This window comes from Crocuta crocuta, unplaced genomic scaffold, assembly GCF_008692635.1.
Source record: "Crocuta crocuta isolate KB4526 unplaced genomic scaffold, BGI_CrCroc_1.0 scaffold184, whole genome shotgun sequence".
NCBI lineage: Eukaryota > Metazoa > Chordata > Mammalia > Carnivora > Hyaenidae > Crocuta > Crocuta crocuta.
In genome coordinates this window covers 4,818,255-4,833,905 of record NW_027530006.1, presented here as the reverse complement: position 1 = coordinate 4,833,905, position 15,651 = coordinate 4,818,255, and the positions used below count along the sequence as shown (strand labels likewise).

At 39.4% G+C, this 15,651-nt stretch overlaps 1 protein-coding gene across 1 annotated transcript in view; it reads right to left on the bottom strand.

Annotated features, from left to right (window-relative positions):
- Positions 1-5,621: 5,621 nt before the first annotated feature.
- SUMF1 (sulfatase modifying factor 1) overlaps positions 5,622-15,651 on the bottom strand; it is a 97,076-nt gene continuing 87,046 nt past the window's right edge. The window contains exon 9 of the mRNA XM_077763747.1: positions 5,622-6,735. Within this exon, the coding sequence (XP_077619873.1) occupies positions 6,625-6,735 (111 nt within the window). The 3' untranslated portion in view covers positions 5,622-6,624. The remainder of the gene's footprint in view (positions 6,736-15,651) is intronic.

The following is a 15,651-nucleotide window of genomic DNA, read 5'->3' as shown; positions in this document are numbered from 1 at the left end:
AAAAAATCAACCACAGGGGCCTTTCCTCATTAGCACCAAACTCAATGGAGGTGAACCTTTTATCAGCTCCACCTGGCAAGGTACAGCTTATCTCTTTTCCTGATAGTTAGCTGGTTTCACTTTCCACCCATGTGTTGATTCAGAGCTTTTAACGTTACTCTGTTGAGGTGCCAAATTGACATGTTGGAAAGGAGTTGCTCTGATCAGTCTTCCATTCCCTCAACAAAGAAAACAGGAGTGTGTCAAACATGGCCCAGACCAGGAGGTAGGAGAGCAATCCTCTCTGACCTTCAATTATTCTGAAAAAGAATCACCTTCTTTCCTGACAACTGTGACTAATTCCAAAGGCCCAACCAGGCTTCTCATAATGATGACTTTGGGTCAATTACCATTTGGGGGCAGATTAGAATCTGAAGCTGAAACATTCCACCCTTCAGTGCTAATCCCCTGAATTTTCCAATCCTAAATAGGCCAAGTTTCAGAAAAGAGCATTTCTCACTTTATAGCCTACCTGAATATTATCTGTAATGATTTTGCTTAATCAAAAAATTAAACTCCTTCTCTAATGGTCTAAACATAAGAATCAGAGGAAGGAAGAAGTTCTGGCCAGCTGCCAAAGCTCCATCTGAGGCTCTAGGGTTAATAATTTCCATGGTGTTTTAAGCCTTTAAAACAATAAAGGCCAGCTTTCACTAATAGCACAATGGATTCCAATAAATCTACAAATATAAGGCTTACTCTAGGATAGTTTTTATTATAGAAAAGTAAGTTTCAATAAATGAAACGAAAACCTAAGTCAGGAAAGTGACATTTCTGCTATTCTCAGGTGCTAAAGATGGTGGGAAAGGACTGTCAGGGGCGCTGCTGAGCCTGCCTGTGTCTGTGAAGTGGTTTCAAGGTGGGATGGGCTGGGGACGGAGGAGGAGTCTCATAAGGCCTTTCTAGGTAACATGTCTGTGGGCCCAAGCCACTGCCCTTCCTCACACTTTTCCAACTGGTGTCTGATCAGTATTTTTCAGATAAAAATACACGAGATTTTCTGTTCTATGAAATGAATCAAATTTTCATAATCCAGGTTGAAAAGCGGCACCCCCACAGGCCAAATCTGGCTACAGAAACAATGTATTAGGGGGGCACCTGGGTGGCTTAGTTGGTTGAGCGTCCGACTTTTGCTTAGGTAATGATCTCGCGGTTCGTGGGTTCGAGCCCCGCGTCCGGCTCTGTGCTGACTGCCAGCTCAGAGCCTGGAGCCTGTTTCAGTCTGTGACTCCCTCTCTCTCTCTGACCCTCCCCTGCTCACGCTGTCTCTCTCTCCTAGAAGTAAATAAAAATGAAAAAAAAAAAGAAACAATGTATTAGGTCTTCACAGTGTTTTTTTTTTTTTTAATATCTGAATTGGTTGCCAACATAACTCAAAAAAAGACTTCACATGAAAAAGCAGGTGTCCAGCTACCCTCAAAAACTGGACAAATTGAGCAACTCTGGACTTGTATCTCTTTTCTCTTGTTTGATTAGAGAGAGAGAGGCAGAGGGGGGGAGAGAGAGAGAATCCCAAGCAGGCTCTGGGCTGTCAGTGCAGAGCCTGATGCAAGGGCTTGATCTCATGGGAAGTGCAAGATCATGACTTGAGCCAAGACCAAGAGTTGGATGCTTAACCACCCAGGCACCCCTGAACTTGTGCTTCTGATATAGCAGCCCCTTTAGAAAGGGTATCACTCATACGCAGCCTGCATCTTGCCTCGCCCCATTCCCACAAGGGCCCCGCTCTGTACCTACAGCTTTCCTCCTAATAGCCAACCTGTACGTTAACTCCCTTATGAGAAACACTGCCAATGGTAACATTAGTATTTGTTGGAAGGCAGGAGAGAGGAAGAAATACATGCAAAATATCATGTTCAAAAATAAATCCCTTGGAGCGCCTGGGTGGTTCCACTGGTTAAGTGTCTGACTTCAGGTCAGATCATCATCTCTCGGTCTGTGGGTTCGAGCCCTACATTGGGCACTGTGCTGACAGCTCAGAGCCTGAAGCCTACTTTGGATTCTGTGTCTCCCTCTCTCTCTGCCTCTCCCCAGCTTGTGCTCTCTCTAATAAATAAATAAACTTTAAAAAAATTAAAATAAATAAATAAATCCCACACCAGTCTCTCTTTATGAACTTCCTGAAGTCTCCGAAGAAAAACTATCATAAGTCCATGTGTTTTTCAAAATATTTCTTTCACTGTCAGCTATGGATTTTACCACATGCAATAATCTGTGTAGCTTGAAAACATGATCTACTCTGATCTATTCTGAAAAGGTGAATTCTGAGATTCTCATGGATCACAGGCCAATTGCCTTATTTTACATCAAAAACAGAATTCTTGGTAAAGAAAATCTGTGGAAAATAGAATTTACCTATAACACTAGTTGGGAACCACTACTCTACCACACCTCAAATCAATACTCACTAAAATAGCACCTTCTATTTCTTTAGTTTCATAGTGACAACAGAAAAGCTTTGTACAAAGCAGCAGCAGCAGCAGCAGCGGAAGACAGGAGAGGAAAAGGAGTGTCTGGGTGGCTCAGTTAGTTAATCATTCAACTCTTGATTTTGGCTCAGGTCATGATCTCACAATTCATGAGTTTAAGCCCTACATCAGGCTCTGTGCTGACAAGCAGGGAGCCTGCTTGAGATTCTCTCTCCTCCCCTCTCTCTGCCCCTCCTTGTTTGCACTCTATCTCAAAAATAAATAAACATTTATAAAAAGAGAGGAAGAAAATGTCTGAACTGATGCAGATCAATATTCCATTATAAGCTGAAACACACAAAGTCTGAGGCATCCATGTAATGTGATATTTTCCAAGAGGGAAATGTCACTCTTTATCACTATCGCCTTCACTTTCTTTCTTTCTTTCTTTCTTTCTTTCTTTCTTTCTTTCTTTCTTTCTTTCTTTCTTTCTTTCTTTTTTTTTTTAATATTTTTATTTATTTCTAGGAGAGAGAAAGAGAGAGACAGCGTGAGCAGGGGAGGGTCAGAGAGAGAGGGAGTCACAGACTCTGAAATAGGCTCCAGGCTCTGAGCTGGCAGTCAGCACAGAGCCCAACGCGGGGCTCGAACCCACGAACCGCGAGATCATGACCTAAGCGAAAGTCGGACGCTTAACCAACTAAGCCACCCAGGTGCCTATCACCTTCACTTTCTATCCCCTCCCCCTCTAACCATGTTTACAAGACTTTAAAAAAGAAGAGATCACTTACTTCCCACTCAGCTCATCAAGTACAGTCCTAAAAATAAAGATCGTCCAGGAATGAGGACCAAAGCAGATTGAAGAGAAAACCTCAAATTCCCTCCATCCCTCAACGGGACAAGAAATAAGAGTTATAAGCACAGACCTAACATAAGAGCTCCTTAAACATAAACAAAACCTAGATTTTCGATACTGGTAATAGCACATCGACCAAATAGTCTGTAATGCTACAGTAAATATTTCTTTAATGCAGAATAAGTGATCAGGAAACAGACAATGGAGGACAGTAGAATGTAGAAGTCATGCTGGGGCATATGCAATTTGAAGTGTGCCTTGTGATAATCAGGAGTAACTTTCTTGTAGTTTAAGAGAAAGCCTTGGTGATATATGAAACTTGAAGGAAAAAGAAATTAAAAATCTCCTGAACTGCAAGCAGTGGTTTATTTACTGGCTTCAAGAACTGCTGTGACTTCCACCACTTAATTAAGCTCTCTGAAAAGTTGAGGATGCATAGAAAGATGTTACAAAGACAATGCCCAGACCCCTTAAAAAATGAGGGATCAAGAAGTGTACACCTCCATTATTTTGACTTTTGAACTGGTCTCCATTAAAAGCAAATGTCTTGGGGCTCCAGGGTGGCTCAATCAGTTAAGCATCCTACTCTTTTTTTTTTTTTTTAATGTTTATTTATTTTAAGAGAGAAAGAGAGCATGAGCTCATTTGAGCTGGGGAGAGGCAGAGAGAAAGGCAGAGAATCCCAAGGAGGCTCTGTGCTTGGCTTAGCACAAAGCCCAATGCGGGGCTTGATCCCACAAACTGTGAGATCATGAGCTGAACCAAAATCAAGAACCAGACCTTTAATTGACTGAGTTATCCACGTACCCCAAGCATCCAAGTCTTGATTTCAGCTCAGGTCATGATCTCATGGTTCGTGGGATGGAGCCCCACATCAGGCTGTGCACTGACATTGCGGAGGCTGCTTGGGATTCTCTCTCTCCCTCTCTCTCTGCCCCACCTCAGCTCACATGCACTCATGCTCGCACTCACTGTCTCAAAATGAATAATAAAACTAAACATTAAGGAAAAAGCAAATATGTTTCAGAACTTCTATCTTGGAGAACAAAGAAGGAATCCCAGGGCATAAGGCTGCAAAGAGCTGACTGGCTGTGATGCTGGCTACAAATGCCAGTGGAAATTCATAGGATACTTATTTTTGTTAATGTTCTAGATAGAAAGTTCTGTAAGTTTTAAGTGGTCTGCCTAGCCATATTTTTCCCTTTTAGCCCCTGTGTTTCACATGCAATTTTGCAGAAGGGGAGTTTTTTCACAAATGCATCTATGGCATTAAAGCTGAATTACTCTATTGCCGTCTTATTGGTGTGTTTACGTGTCAGTACGCAAGTGTGTGAAGTGTAGTGGTCATGGCTGTCTGTAGTTTGGTACAGTTGTTGGTTAATAACCTAGAAATGTGGTTCTTATATGAAAGCCTTGTTAGGATTTACTTTTAAATGCTTTCCAATATTATGCTGCTGTTAAAAATGCAATTGTGAAGACTAAGCCAAAACACACCCAAAAATATTTATGCTATACAAACATTCATTAACAAGAATCCAAATATACACACTAAAAACATAACCGTGTTAAAAAAAACTCAAGCAGGTGGGAGGTAACAAGTAAAAACAAAAACTGTACTTGAGTAGCGGTGACTTTAATAAAATACCTTATTTTTTACATTAGCTTTCTCAATTAAGCAAATGCATTTTTGTTTGTTTTGCCTGGAATTCATCATCAGTTGGTAAAAGTTTGCAGAGAAACATTTTGTTTCCACAAACTGACAGATCAACAAATATAGCTGAACACCTCAGCAACATGACTATTTTTTAAGACAAGTATTTTAATGTTAGGAGGCTATGCATGAAAGTAGCAATCAAGTGTTGGTGGAAGACTTATGAATACTATCTGATCTAATTTTTGAACAACCAACATAAAGATGAGCCATTTCTTTCAAATGACATATCTTTTGGAGCCTTCAAGGACTGGGGAATCAGTCCTTGGGGATCCTGGTGAAGGGACATCTGGTTGAGAGCCATCGCTTTAGAACAAGGTGCTCTCCTGACAAGCAAAGCTGTCGGGTTTTATAGGGCCACCAACTGAGGTAATCCCCTGCCTCTGCCCCCTCTACTGAGGCACAAAGAAGCAAGGTTATAATAAGGTTCCTGGGCAAACAGCCTTGCTTTCCGGAATAAAAATTCCTGCAAACTGCTCACACATCAAAGTTGTCAAGTAGCTAATGGACATGAAAGCTTTATAGCAAACAAAATATATCCATGTCACAAAGACAGTTCTTTAAAAGAAAACACAATGGAGAGAAACAAAGGGAGAGCGAAGCCTGCTTTAGCAGATACCAGTTTATTCGACATAGTGCATGATTCAGAGCATCTGATATTCTATAGCCAACAAGATGTCCTACTTCCCTGTTATAAAACACCAGACACTCTGAACAGAGTTAATTCAAGGTTCTCGTTCCTCTTCTCCTCCATCTAGAATTAAACGTTTCTTTGTGTGGTACACATTTCACATTCACCGAAGGCTTTGGGGAGAGGGGGGAAATAGGGCTTATAACCGCCCCCCCTGAACCAAAGGCACTTAATGTTAAAAGATAAAGCACAGTAGAGTCACCCCACAGACATTCCTGCGTGCTCAGGCTGCTGAACTTGAGCGCACCACCGGGGGCCCACGTGGGATTCATCCTAACAATGTAAAAGACACTGATTTCCTTGAAAACACAAAGTGCAGTATGAATATAAAGACTCATCACCACCAACTTTTCCACCACCCCATCCTTTTCTCAAAATAATACATAAGAGAACTCTTATTTTACATGATTAGTATCACCCAAGGTTCACACATGGAAAAAAAATAGCTAAAAAATAATCTGTCATAAACTCTTACTATGAAATCACAATAGAATCTAATATACGCATAGAATTTGTTGGAGAAGGCCTCAGAGATCATGCTGTGCATCCCCCTATTGGATAGATGAGGTCACCGAGGCTCCGGAAGGTCAAGTGTGGGACCCTGAGGTCTAGCCCTGGTGGCAGAGCCTGGGAAGAACCCACGCCTTCTGAAGTGTAGCTCAGGGTCCTCCACCACCTTCCTCTTTCAAAGACTCTCCAAACGAAAGCACAGCGACAACCGCCAGAAGGCGCCACACCTTAAAGCACGTGCTGACGCAGTCAGCGGTTTGGTCCCACAAGGCAGTTCCTTTGGCCACTGGGTGGGTACGTAACCCACCTCGGAGTAGGGATTCTTCACTCGAGGTTGTTCAGCATTCTGAGGAAAGCCAAGGGCAAGGCAGACTCGACTTCTCGGACTGGGGAAGGCTCCTCCTGGTTCCTAGCCCGTGGCGGGCTGAAGGTCGGCTGCACAGCGGAAGCCCAGGTTGGAAGCAGAGCTGTCGGGTGTGTTCTGGCTTCGAGCAGCACAGCGGTATCGATAGCAGTAGGACTGTGCAGAGACAAAAGAACGGAGAGTATTCTTGGTGTCTCGGGTAAAGGCTCTAAACTGTCAGATGCATGTTGTACCCGAGCACCAGCTACTGGGAAGTCATGCCTACCTAGAGACAGGGCTTCCCCCCTTCACCCCAGGCATATTTAGCATGTATGTTTTGAAAAGGGCAGCACATCCAGAGATCACCGCATACTATCCAGTATTTGCCTTACAAACAGACATAGACACGGTGCAAAGACGCTAATGCCAGCCTTACTTTGAACAGTTAAAACAAATGTAACAGCCAATGATGACATAAGTTACGAGGTTCCACATGTTGGATTCTAAGCAGATATGTAAAGTCTTTTTTTTTTTTATGTAACCCTAATAACCTAGGAAATTCTTGTGATATGCTGTTAAATGAAAAAATCAGAATGCAAAACTGTATCTGTGGTAAGATTTCAAGCTAAACAATTATATACGTCAAAGAAACAAGAGCCCTGTGTCGAGCTCTGTGCTGACAGCTCAGAGCCTGAAGCCTGCTTCAGATTCTGTGTCTTCCTCTCTCTCTGCCCCTCCCCCACTCATGCTGTGTTTCTCTGTTTCAATAATAAATAAACACTAAAAAAATGTTTTTAAAGAAAATATTATGAGCAACATTAACATATTAATTATTCAACAGATTGGCAACAATTATTTTATTATTTACATTTACATTCTAGTTAGCATATAGTGCTATAATGATTTCAGAAGTAGATCCCAGTGATCCACCCCCTATGTATTAACACCCAGTGTTCATCACAACAAGTGTCCTCCTAAATGCTCCATACCTATTTAGCCCATCCCCCGCCCACAAACTCTCCAGCAGCCCTGTTTGTTCTCTAAGAGTCTCTTATGTTTTATCCCCTTCCTTGTTTTTATATTATTTTATACATATTTATATAATTATATATTTAAAATGTATAATTATATCTAAAATATATAATATATATTTATATTATGTTCATATGCTTCATATCTAAATTCCTTGTGAGTGAAATCATATATTTGTCCTTCTCTTACTGGCTAATTTCGCTTAGCATCATACCATCTAGTTCCATCCACGTAGTTGCCAATGGCAAGAATTCATTCTTTTTGATTCAGATTGGCAAAAATTAAAAAGCAAGCCTAAGAACATAAAAAGTAGGAAAGGCTGTGAAAAACACTTTTTGAAATACATTGCCTTTGGATTAGCTATAAAGCTATACATTACGGTGTGTGGGATATTTTGTATCTGTTTTATTTTATAGGAGCAGAAAACACATTTCTACATGTGCAGAAACACACACACATGCAGACACTGAATATATGCCAGGCATGTAGACACTCCAAGTGTTATTTCATTTAATCATAACAGGACAGGGGATTTAAATGGGTTATCCAAGATGACACAGTTTTTGAAGGAAGCAGAATTCGAACCCAAGTCTGACTATGGCGCATGTGCCTCTGAGTGCTTCGATACTCCTAGAAAGATATCTCATGCTCCTTTCCCATCTCTAATGTGTTCATCCTGGACATATATGCATACTTGCACAAATAAGAAGGACTAACACTTATGGGTGGCCACCTACTAGGTATTCAATGAATAACCACGGCTTACTTAAACTTATCAAAAGTTTCCATATTCCAAAAACAACCATGCATGGAATTCTTATATCCTAGAATTGTACTTTGATCCAAAATAACAGAGAATGAAAATAAACTAGTTACCCCATGCAGCAGGAGCATTAATGGTGAGTTGGCCCAGTGAAACTAAAGTCCCCACCAAGTGGTTAAAGAAACTGAACAAAGNAAAGAGGCTGTTTTTATTTTTTCTTAATTCTTATTCTTCTTTCTCATACAAAAGGTGAGTGCTTCTAACCTGCATAAAAATGATCTCCTGGGGTGCCTGGGTTCCTCAGTTGGTTAACGTAAGATCTTGATTTCAGCTCAGATCACGATCTCACAGTTATGGGATTGAGCCCCTCATCAGGCTCTGTGCTGAGCATGAGCCTCCTTGGGATTCTCACTCCCTCTTTCTGCCCCTCCCTCGCCCTCATGCACATGTGCGCACACCTTCTCTCAAACATTACAAAACTTTTTTTAATTTAAAAATAAAAACAGTTATCTCCACAGCTGCCTTAGAAATTCTCCAGAGTACATCTATCATAAAAAGAAAGACACAGTGGTTGGTCTTCTATAGGTAGTGAAACAGTAGCAAACAATTTTCTCATTTTCCCTGTGGCCAGTCAAGAATATAACATGTTACCAATATTCAGGGAGGCAGAGGGAAAAGGAATAAAAAAACTTACTTGAAAGAGTGAAAAGCTTGAAGGCACCTGCTATGCTGCCTGTGCCTGGCATGCAGTGAAGGCTCTAAAATGCCCAGAGTTCATCACATAGGGGGATACAGCAGAAGCCTCATCCCACAGAGGCCCTACTCGCCAGGATGCTGTGAAGCTGTAGTGCTTTGGCATATCTAGAATCAAACTCCAGGGGATAATCCAACACCCTGTGCTACCAAGTGTGTGTAGTGAATTCGACACTGGAACAAGAATTGAATTCAGGGAGAGGCACGCATCTAGACATGGACATTCTTGTTCCATAACTGCAATGCACAGGGCAGAAAACAAGCGCTTCCCAACTGCCTGCTGTGCACAGCCCAGGGAAGCCTGACTGTAGGCATGGTCCTGTCCCGCTGCACATCACAGGCTGACTGCGGAAACGACGACTGCACATCAGTTATAAAACAGGCGAGGGTTAAAAGAGTCTGAGGGTTTTGTTTTTTAACTAATTCAGGTGAAGGGAACTGTCCCTTGTAGAATGCCAAAGTCTTCGGAAAGACTTCTAGAAGGTGCAACTGGGCCATGTCTGGATTGACATAATTAGAGCAGTGGTCTTCTGACTTGAGCTTACATATAATAGCCTGAAGATGATCAAAAAGAATGAAATCTTCCCATCTGCAACAATGTGGATCGAACAAGAGTGTATTATGCTAAGTGAAATAAGTCAGTCAGAGAAAGACAAAGATCATACAATTTTGCTCATATGTGGAATTTAAGAAACAACATAGATGAACAGAGGGAAAGGGAAGCAAAAAAAAACAAAAAAACAGAGAGGAAGACAAGCCTTAAGAGATTCTTAAATACAGAAAACAAACTGAGGGTTGCTGGAGGGGTGCTGGGTGCGGGGATAGGCTAAATGGGCAATGGGCATTAAGGAGGGCCTTGTGGGGATGAGCATGGGGTGTTAAATGTAAGTGATGAATCATTAAATTCTATTCCTTAAATTGTCATTACACTATATGTTAACTAAGTTGGATTTAAATTAAAAAAAAAAAAAAAGCCTAAAGAGATTAAGTACCTATTCCTAGGCCACACACCCAATGGTTCTGATTCGGTAAATTTGATACAGAGTCCAAGAATCTGCATTTCTAACAAGCTTCTAGGTGCTACTAATGCTATGGGACCCAGAGGCTGCAGTTTGAGTAGCACTGATTTACAGAATTTAGAAAGGAAGAAAGAAGGTGTATTAAGTAGAGAAGACAATGACATCAGAGGCATGGACATGGAAAACTCGGGCAACTTAAGGGGATAGTAAGGCCATAGCCTGATCATGTCAGAGCATGGTTTATCTATTCATTAAATACTTGAGGTTTCACAACATGCTAGATGTTATTCTGGGCACGAGGGATAAAATGCAGAACAAGACAGACAATGCATCTGTCCTCAGGAAGTTTACATTCAACAGGGATTAGTTAGATAATAAATAAATGGATAAATGCAGGATGGTTTCTGGTAGTGTCAGCTTGGAAGAAAGTAAAATAGGGAGAGAGGAGTGGCAGTGACTAGGTGGCTACTTTAGACAAGGTGTCCTGGGAAGACCTCCCTGAGGTGACACCAAATGAGCTGAGTTGCCCAAAGGTTTGGAGTACAATAATTCCAGGCAAAACAATCACTGTATAAAGACAATAGGTGACAAAACCCCAAAAAATGGGTAAATAGGATGGAGTTACATTACAAGTAGTCTTCTCACCAGAAAGAATTGGGCTTTAAACAAATGGAAATCATGACCAATATTATGCTACTTTACTTAAATCCAAGACATATTAGCAAATTAACGTTAGGTAAAACCCTTTCTCCGTCTGTCCCCTCATCAATGAAATGGGGCTATTAATGGCAAACTGTCAAAATACTTCATCTTGGGGCATCTGGGTGGCTCAGTCTGTTGACTGTTTCATCTCACAGTTTGTGATATCAAGCCCCACATCAGGCTCTGCACTGGCAGTGTGGAGCCTGCTTGGGATTCTCTCTCCCTCTGCCCCACTCATGCTCGCTCGCTCACTTGCTCTCTCTCTCTCTCAAAATAAATAAAATAAATTTAAAAAAATTTTTAAAATGCTTCATCTTATCTTTACATAAAAAAGCAAAGCACCAGATGCATGGAAGTTATTGTAACTGTTACTTTATAATGAACATAACCCTCTTAATTATAGAAACTAACTTTCTCTTACCTGACATTTTAGGGTTAATCTACTTCCTTACTAAAACAAAAGCAATAGCCAGCTTCACCACAGAAGATAATACTGCCAGTATCTGAATGTGGATTTATAGCTGACCCTTGAACAACATAGGTCTGAACTACATGGGTCCATTTAGGTGCAGTTTTGCAGTAAGTACCCAGTACGTGCTGTAAATGCATTTCCTCTTCTCCTTATAATTTTTTTTAATGTTTTCTTTTCTGTAGCTTACTTTAAGAATATAGTAAGGGGCACCTGGGAGGCTTAGTCAGTAAAATGTCCAATCTCAACTCAGGTCATGACCTCACAGTTCGTGGGTTCTAGCTCTGCGTCGGCTCTGTGCTGACAGCTCAGAGCCTGGAGCCTGCTTTGAATTTGGTGTGTTCCTCTCTCTCTGCCCCTCCCCTGCTCACACTCTGTCTCTCTCTCAAAAATACATAAACATTAAAAAATTTTTAAAGAATACAGTATATAATACATATAACACACAAAATGTGTGTTAACTATTCATGTGATTGATAAGGCTTCTGGTCAACAGGAAGTTATGAGTAGTTAAGTTTAGGGAGAGTTGAATGTTTTATGTGGCTTTGTGACCATGTTGGGGGTTGGTGCCCCTAACTGCTGCATTGTTCAAGGGCCAACTGTGTATTTGCTACATAAATGTGAACGGTATTTGCTACAAAATTGGGGAAGATGAGGAATATCTGTGGTAACTAAGGCATGGGGCTGAGGTCTTTGTTAGATGGCATATTTCTAAATGCAGCTTCTCTCTCAAATTATATAAAAAAGTATTTTAAAATAAGATGTTGTCCATATGCCACAAAACAGGCTGTAACAACTCTGACAAACTGTGCCTGCCCGGGGCACTGTGTTGAGAAGGATTGTGAAGCTGTGACATAAGATAGTAGAAAAGACATCCATGATATGTAAGAGAGTTTTATAATAGCCATATCTGAAGACCCTGGCACATAAAGAATAATTCCATTTTGGGGGGAAAAGAAATACAGTGCACCAAAAAATGTGGGTAAAATACTATCAACAGATTACTTCAGGAAGCAAGATGAGTGGTTTTTATTTTCATATTTATGTTTATTATTTATTTTCTAATTTTCATGCAATGAAATGTTTGCTTTTATAAAACAAAGAAGCTTAAAATCAGTGACAACAAATAGAGATCACAACAGTCTGTAAAATCTTCCATTAACCTAAATGACTGTGAAAAATTAAATCCTGAAAAAGGAAGTCTCACCATAAGTTACAATTTGGGAGGTCAGGACCACCAGACAAGAGTCAGTTCACATCATCATTCCATTTCAAGTGAACTCATTCACTCAGCAAACATTTATTAATAAGCAGTTCATTTTAAATTCCAATAATGGGCAACTAATGGAACACATAATTAAAAAGGAAAATGGCCTGATTTTAAATGTCCTCATTGCTTTCCCTTTTTTTCCAACTCTACTTTTAGCACCAAAAATGGTTGTTAATGATGTTAGGTCTTTGAGTGGCTGAAATATGGGTCATTTTACTAATTAAGAACAGAGGTAGTGGGAAGGACCTGTTTTAGCCCCTTTTCCTCAAAATGGATAATTACTGTGTGAAATTGATCTCAATATCTATACTAAGAATGTGAGCCTGGACTCAGGAACAATCTATTTAAGATAATGACTTATCAGCCTTGGGGCCCTGAAGTCAAATGGGACAGCAATATGGTTTTAAGAGAAGACAACTTTCAGGAATAAAGGGAAGTTTTAAGGAAATTGTAGCTCATTGTGAAAAAAATCATTATATAAAGTTACCACAGCAGAATCCCGGGCTCTTGATTTCAGATCCACTACTCTTGCCATTGACACTAAATCAACTCCTCAGTAATCTTGGTGCAAAATGGCAGGAGGGTGAGGATTACCCCACGTTATGAGTTGGGATAAAAACCCCAGAGGGATTAATCTAACAACATCCAAGAATAACAGCTAAATTTTCTGGAGTACTTACTACATGAACTGTTCAAAAAAACTCACAGGTATTAATTCACTTAATCTTCCCACTAATCCTGTGAGGAAGGTAATTCACATCTGCATTGTATACACAGGAAAAATTGAGGCGCAGAGATGCTAATAGTGTGTCTAAGGTCATCTGGTTTGTAAGTGGTGGATCCAAGATTACAGCCTTCTCAATCCCATTTCAGAGTCTGGGCTCTTAACCCAATGCCAAGTTGCCTCATAGTTTTTCATTCCGTGTTCTCTTCTCATTATTGAAGCTGTACTTCAGATAGACTTTCAAAAAGCTACAAATAATTATCAGAGCTTACTTTAATCTTGCAAACTAGCTCTGACCCATGATCAAAAGTAAGTTCCCTTCTAAGCAAGGTGATTTTTTTCAAAATGAATTATAACATTTTTTTTCTTTACAGTGATTTCCTTTCTTTTACTGATTTTCATCTATGCCAAAAGAATCATTTCAAGGATTCTGCCTCTCTAGTTAGTTCATTGGCTGGCTCCTTATTCAAAAGGAAAGGGGGAAAACCAATCTAATTATGACAAACATTATGGTTAATGATGATGGTATTAGTAGTGCTTATATACTTGGTCAATTCTTTACTCATAAGAACCATACAGTAGGCGCAATTATGTTGTGCATTTTACAAATGTGAAAACTGAGGCTGAGAGAGGTTAAGTAATTTTCCTAAGATAACAGACTAGCCAGAAGTTACAGAACTCCAACCCAGATCTAATTTCAGAGTCTACAGGTCAATAACTTAATTATAGCTGCCACTCTTAATCTAGTGGAAAGGATAAGTGCTCTGAAAGTAATTCACATCCAACACTGTGCTGTTTTCCTGACATCACTCAAATATCAGACTGATGTTAAATACCTCCATCATCTATAATTAACTTGACCAAGATCCTGGAGCTACTACTATTTTATTCTGAAAAAATCCCAGGCTATTCTCTCTTCTAGAATACTCTCTCCATCACTCTGAGCATAACTAAATTAAAATGTATCTTGCAAGTAGATTAAGAAAATCCTAAAATGTATAATATAAGCTCTAAATGAACCCCTAAAATTTTGAAACAAAGAGTTTTAGCTAATAAACCAAAGGAGAGAGAATGGAGCGACAATTAGTGCTTAACCGAAAGAAGTCAAAGAAAAGACAGAAAAGAAACAGAGACAAAAAAGACTACAAATATCAAGAGGGCAAATTTAAACTCAACTATGTCAATAGTTACATTAAATGTAAGTGGCACAAAAAGAAGAAGCAGAGATTATGCCAATAAATTTAACAACTCAGGTGAAATGAACAAATTCCTTAAATTCCCAGAGTTTAAATCAAGAAGAAAGATAATCTACATAACCCTGTAGCTATTAATTAAGTTAAGTTCATGGTTACAATTCTACTCCTAAATGGTTTCCCTTGGGTGGGGGAATTCTATCAAACATTTAAGGAAGAAATACTGCCAATCTACATGAACTGTTAGAGAAAATTCAGGATGAGGGAATATTTCCCAATTCAAAGTATAAATCCAGCAGTACACTGATGCCAAAACCAGACAAGAAAACAACAGACCAATAACCAATCATGAATATACATGCAAAAATGCTCAACATTTTAATAAACTGAATCTATAAATTATAAAAAGGATAATACATCATACCTAAATTGGCACACTCTAGGAAGGCAAAGTAGGTTTAATATTTGAAAACTGAAAATCAATGAATGTAATTTACCATATTAACAGACTGAAAAAGAAAAACCATAAAAATATCTCAATAGCTGCAGAAAAGGCATCCAGCAAACTGTATATCCATTTGTGATAAAAATTCTCAAAAAGCTAGGAGTAGAAGGAAACTTCCTTGAACTTATACAGAACACGTCTGAAAACACTACAGCTAATTTTGAAAAGTTGAATTTTTAACCCCTTAAGATAAAAAATGAGGTAAAAACGTCTGTACTTACCACTCATATTCAAACTATACTGGAGGTTCTAGCCAATGTAATACAGCAAGAAAAAGTAATAAAGATTTTAAAAGAAGTAAAATTGTCTATAGTCACAGATGATATACACAGCTATGCAGAAAAACAGAATCTACAAAAACATCACTAGTACAGATGAGTTTACAAAGGCTGCAGAACACAAGATAAATCAATTATACCACATATATTTATTTATTAAAAGCATGTATTAGGTTAAAAATATTTTAAAACAATAAACTGAGAACCTTATCAAAATACAAGCTTAAAATAAGCAAATAATATAAAATGTTAAAGTAAACACATTCATATGCATGGCAATGGAATACATTTAGTGTTCATGCTTCAATGTTTTATATAAGCTTCGTTTTCTCTTATTTTCTTTAGGGAAAATCTTCTGGTTCTCAATTCTTACAGAGTAAATGGA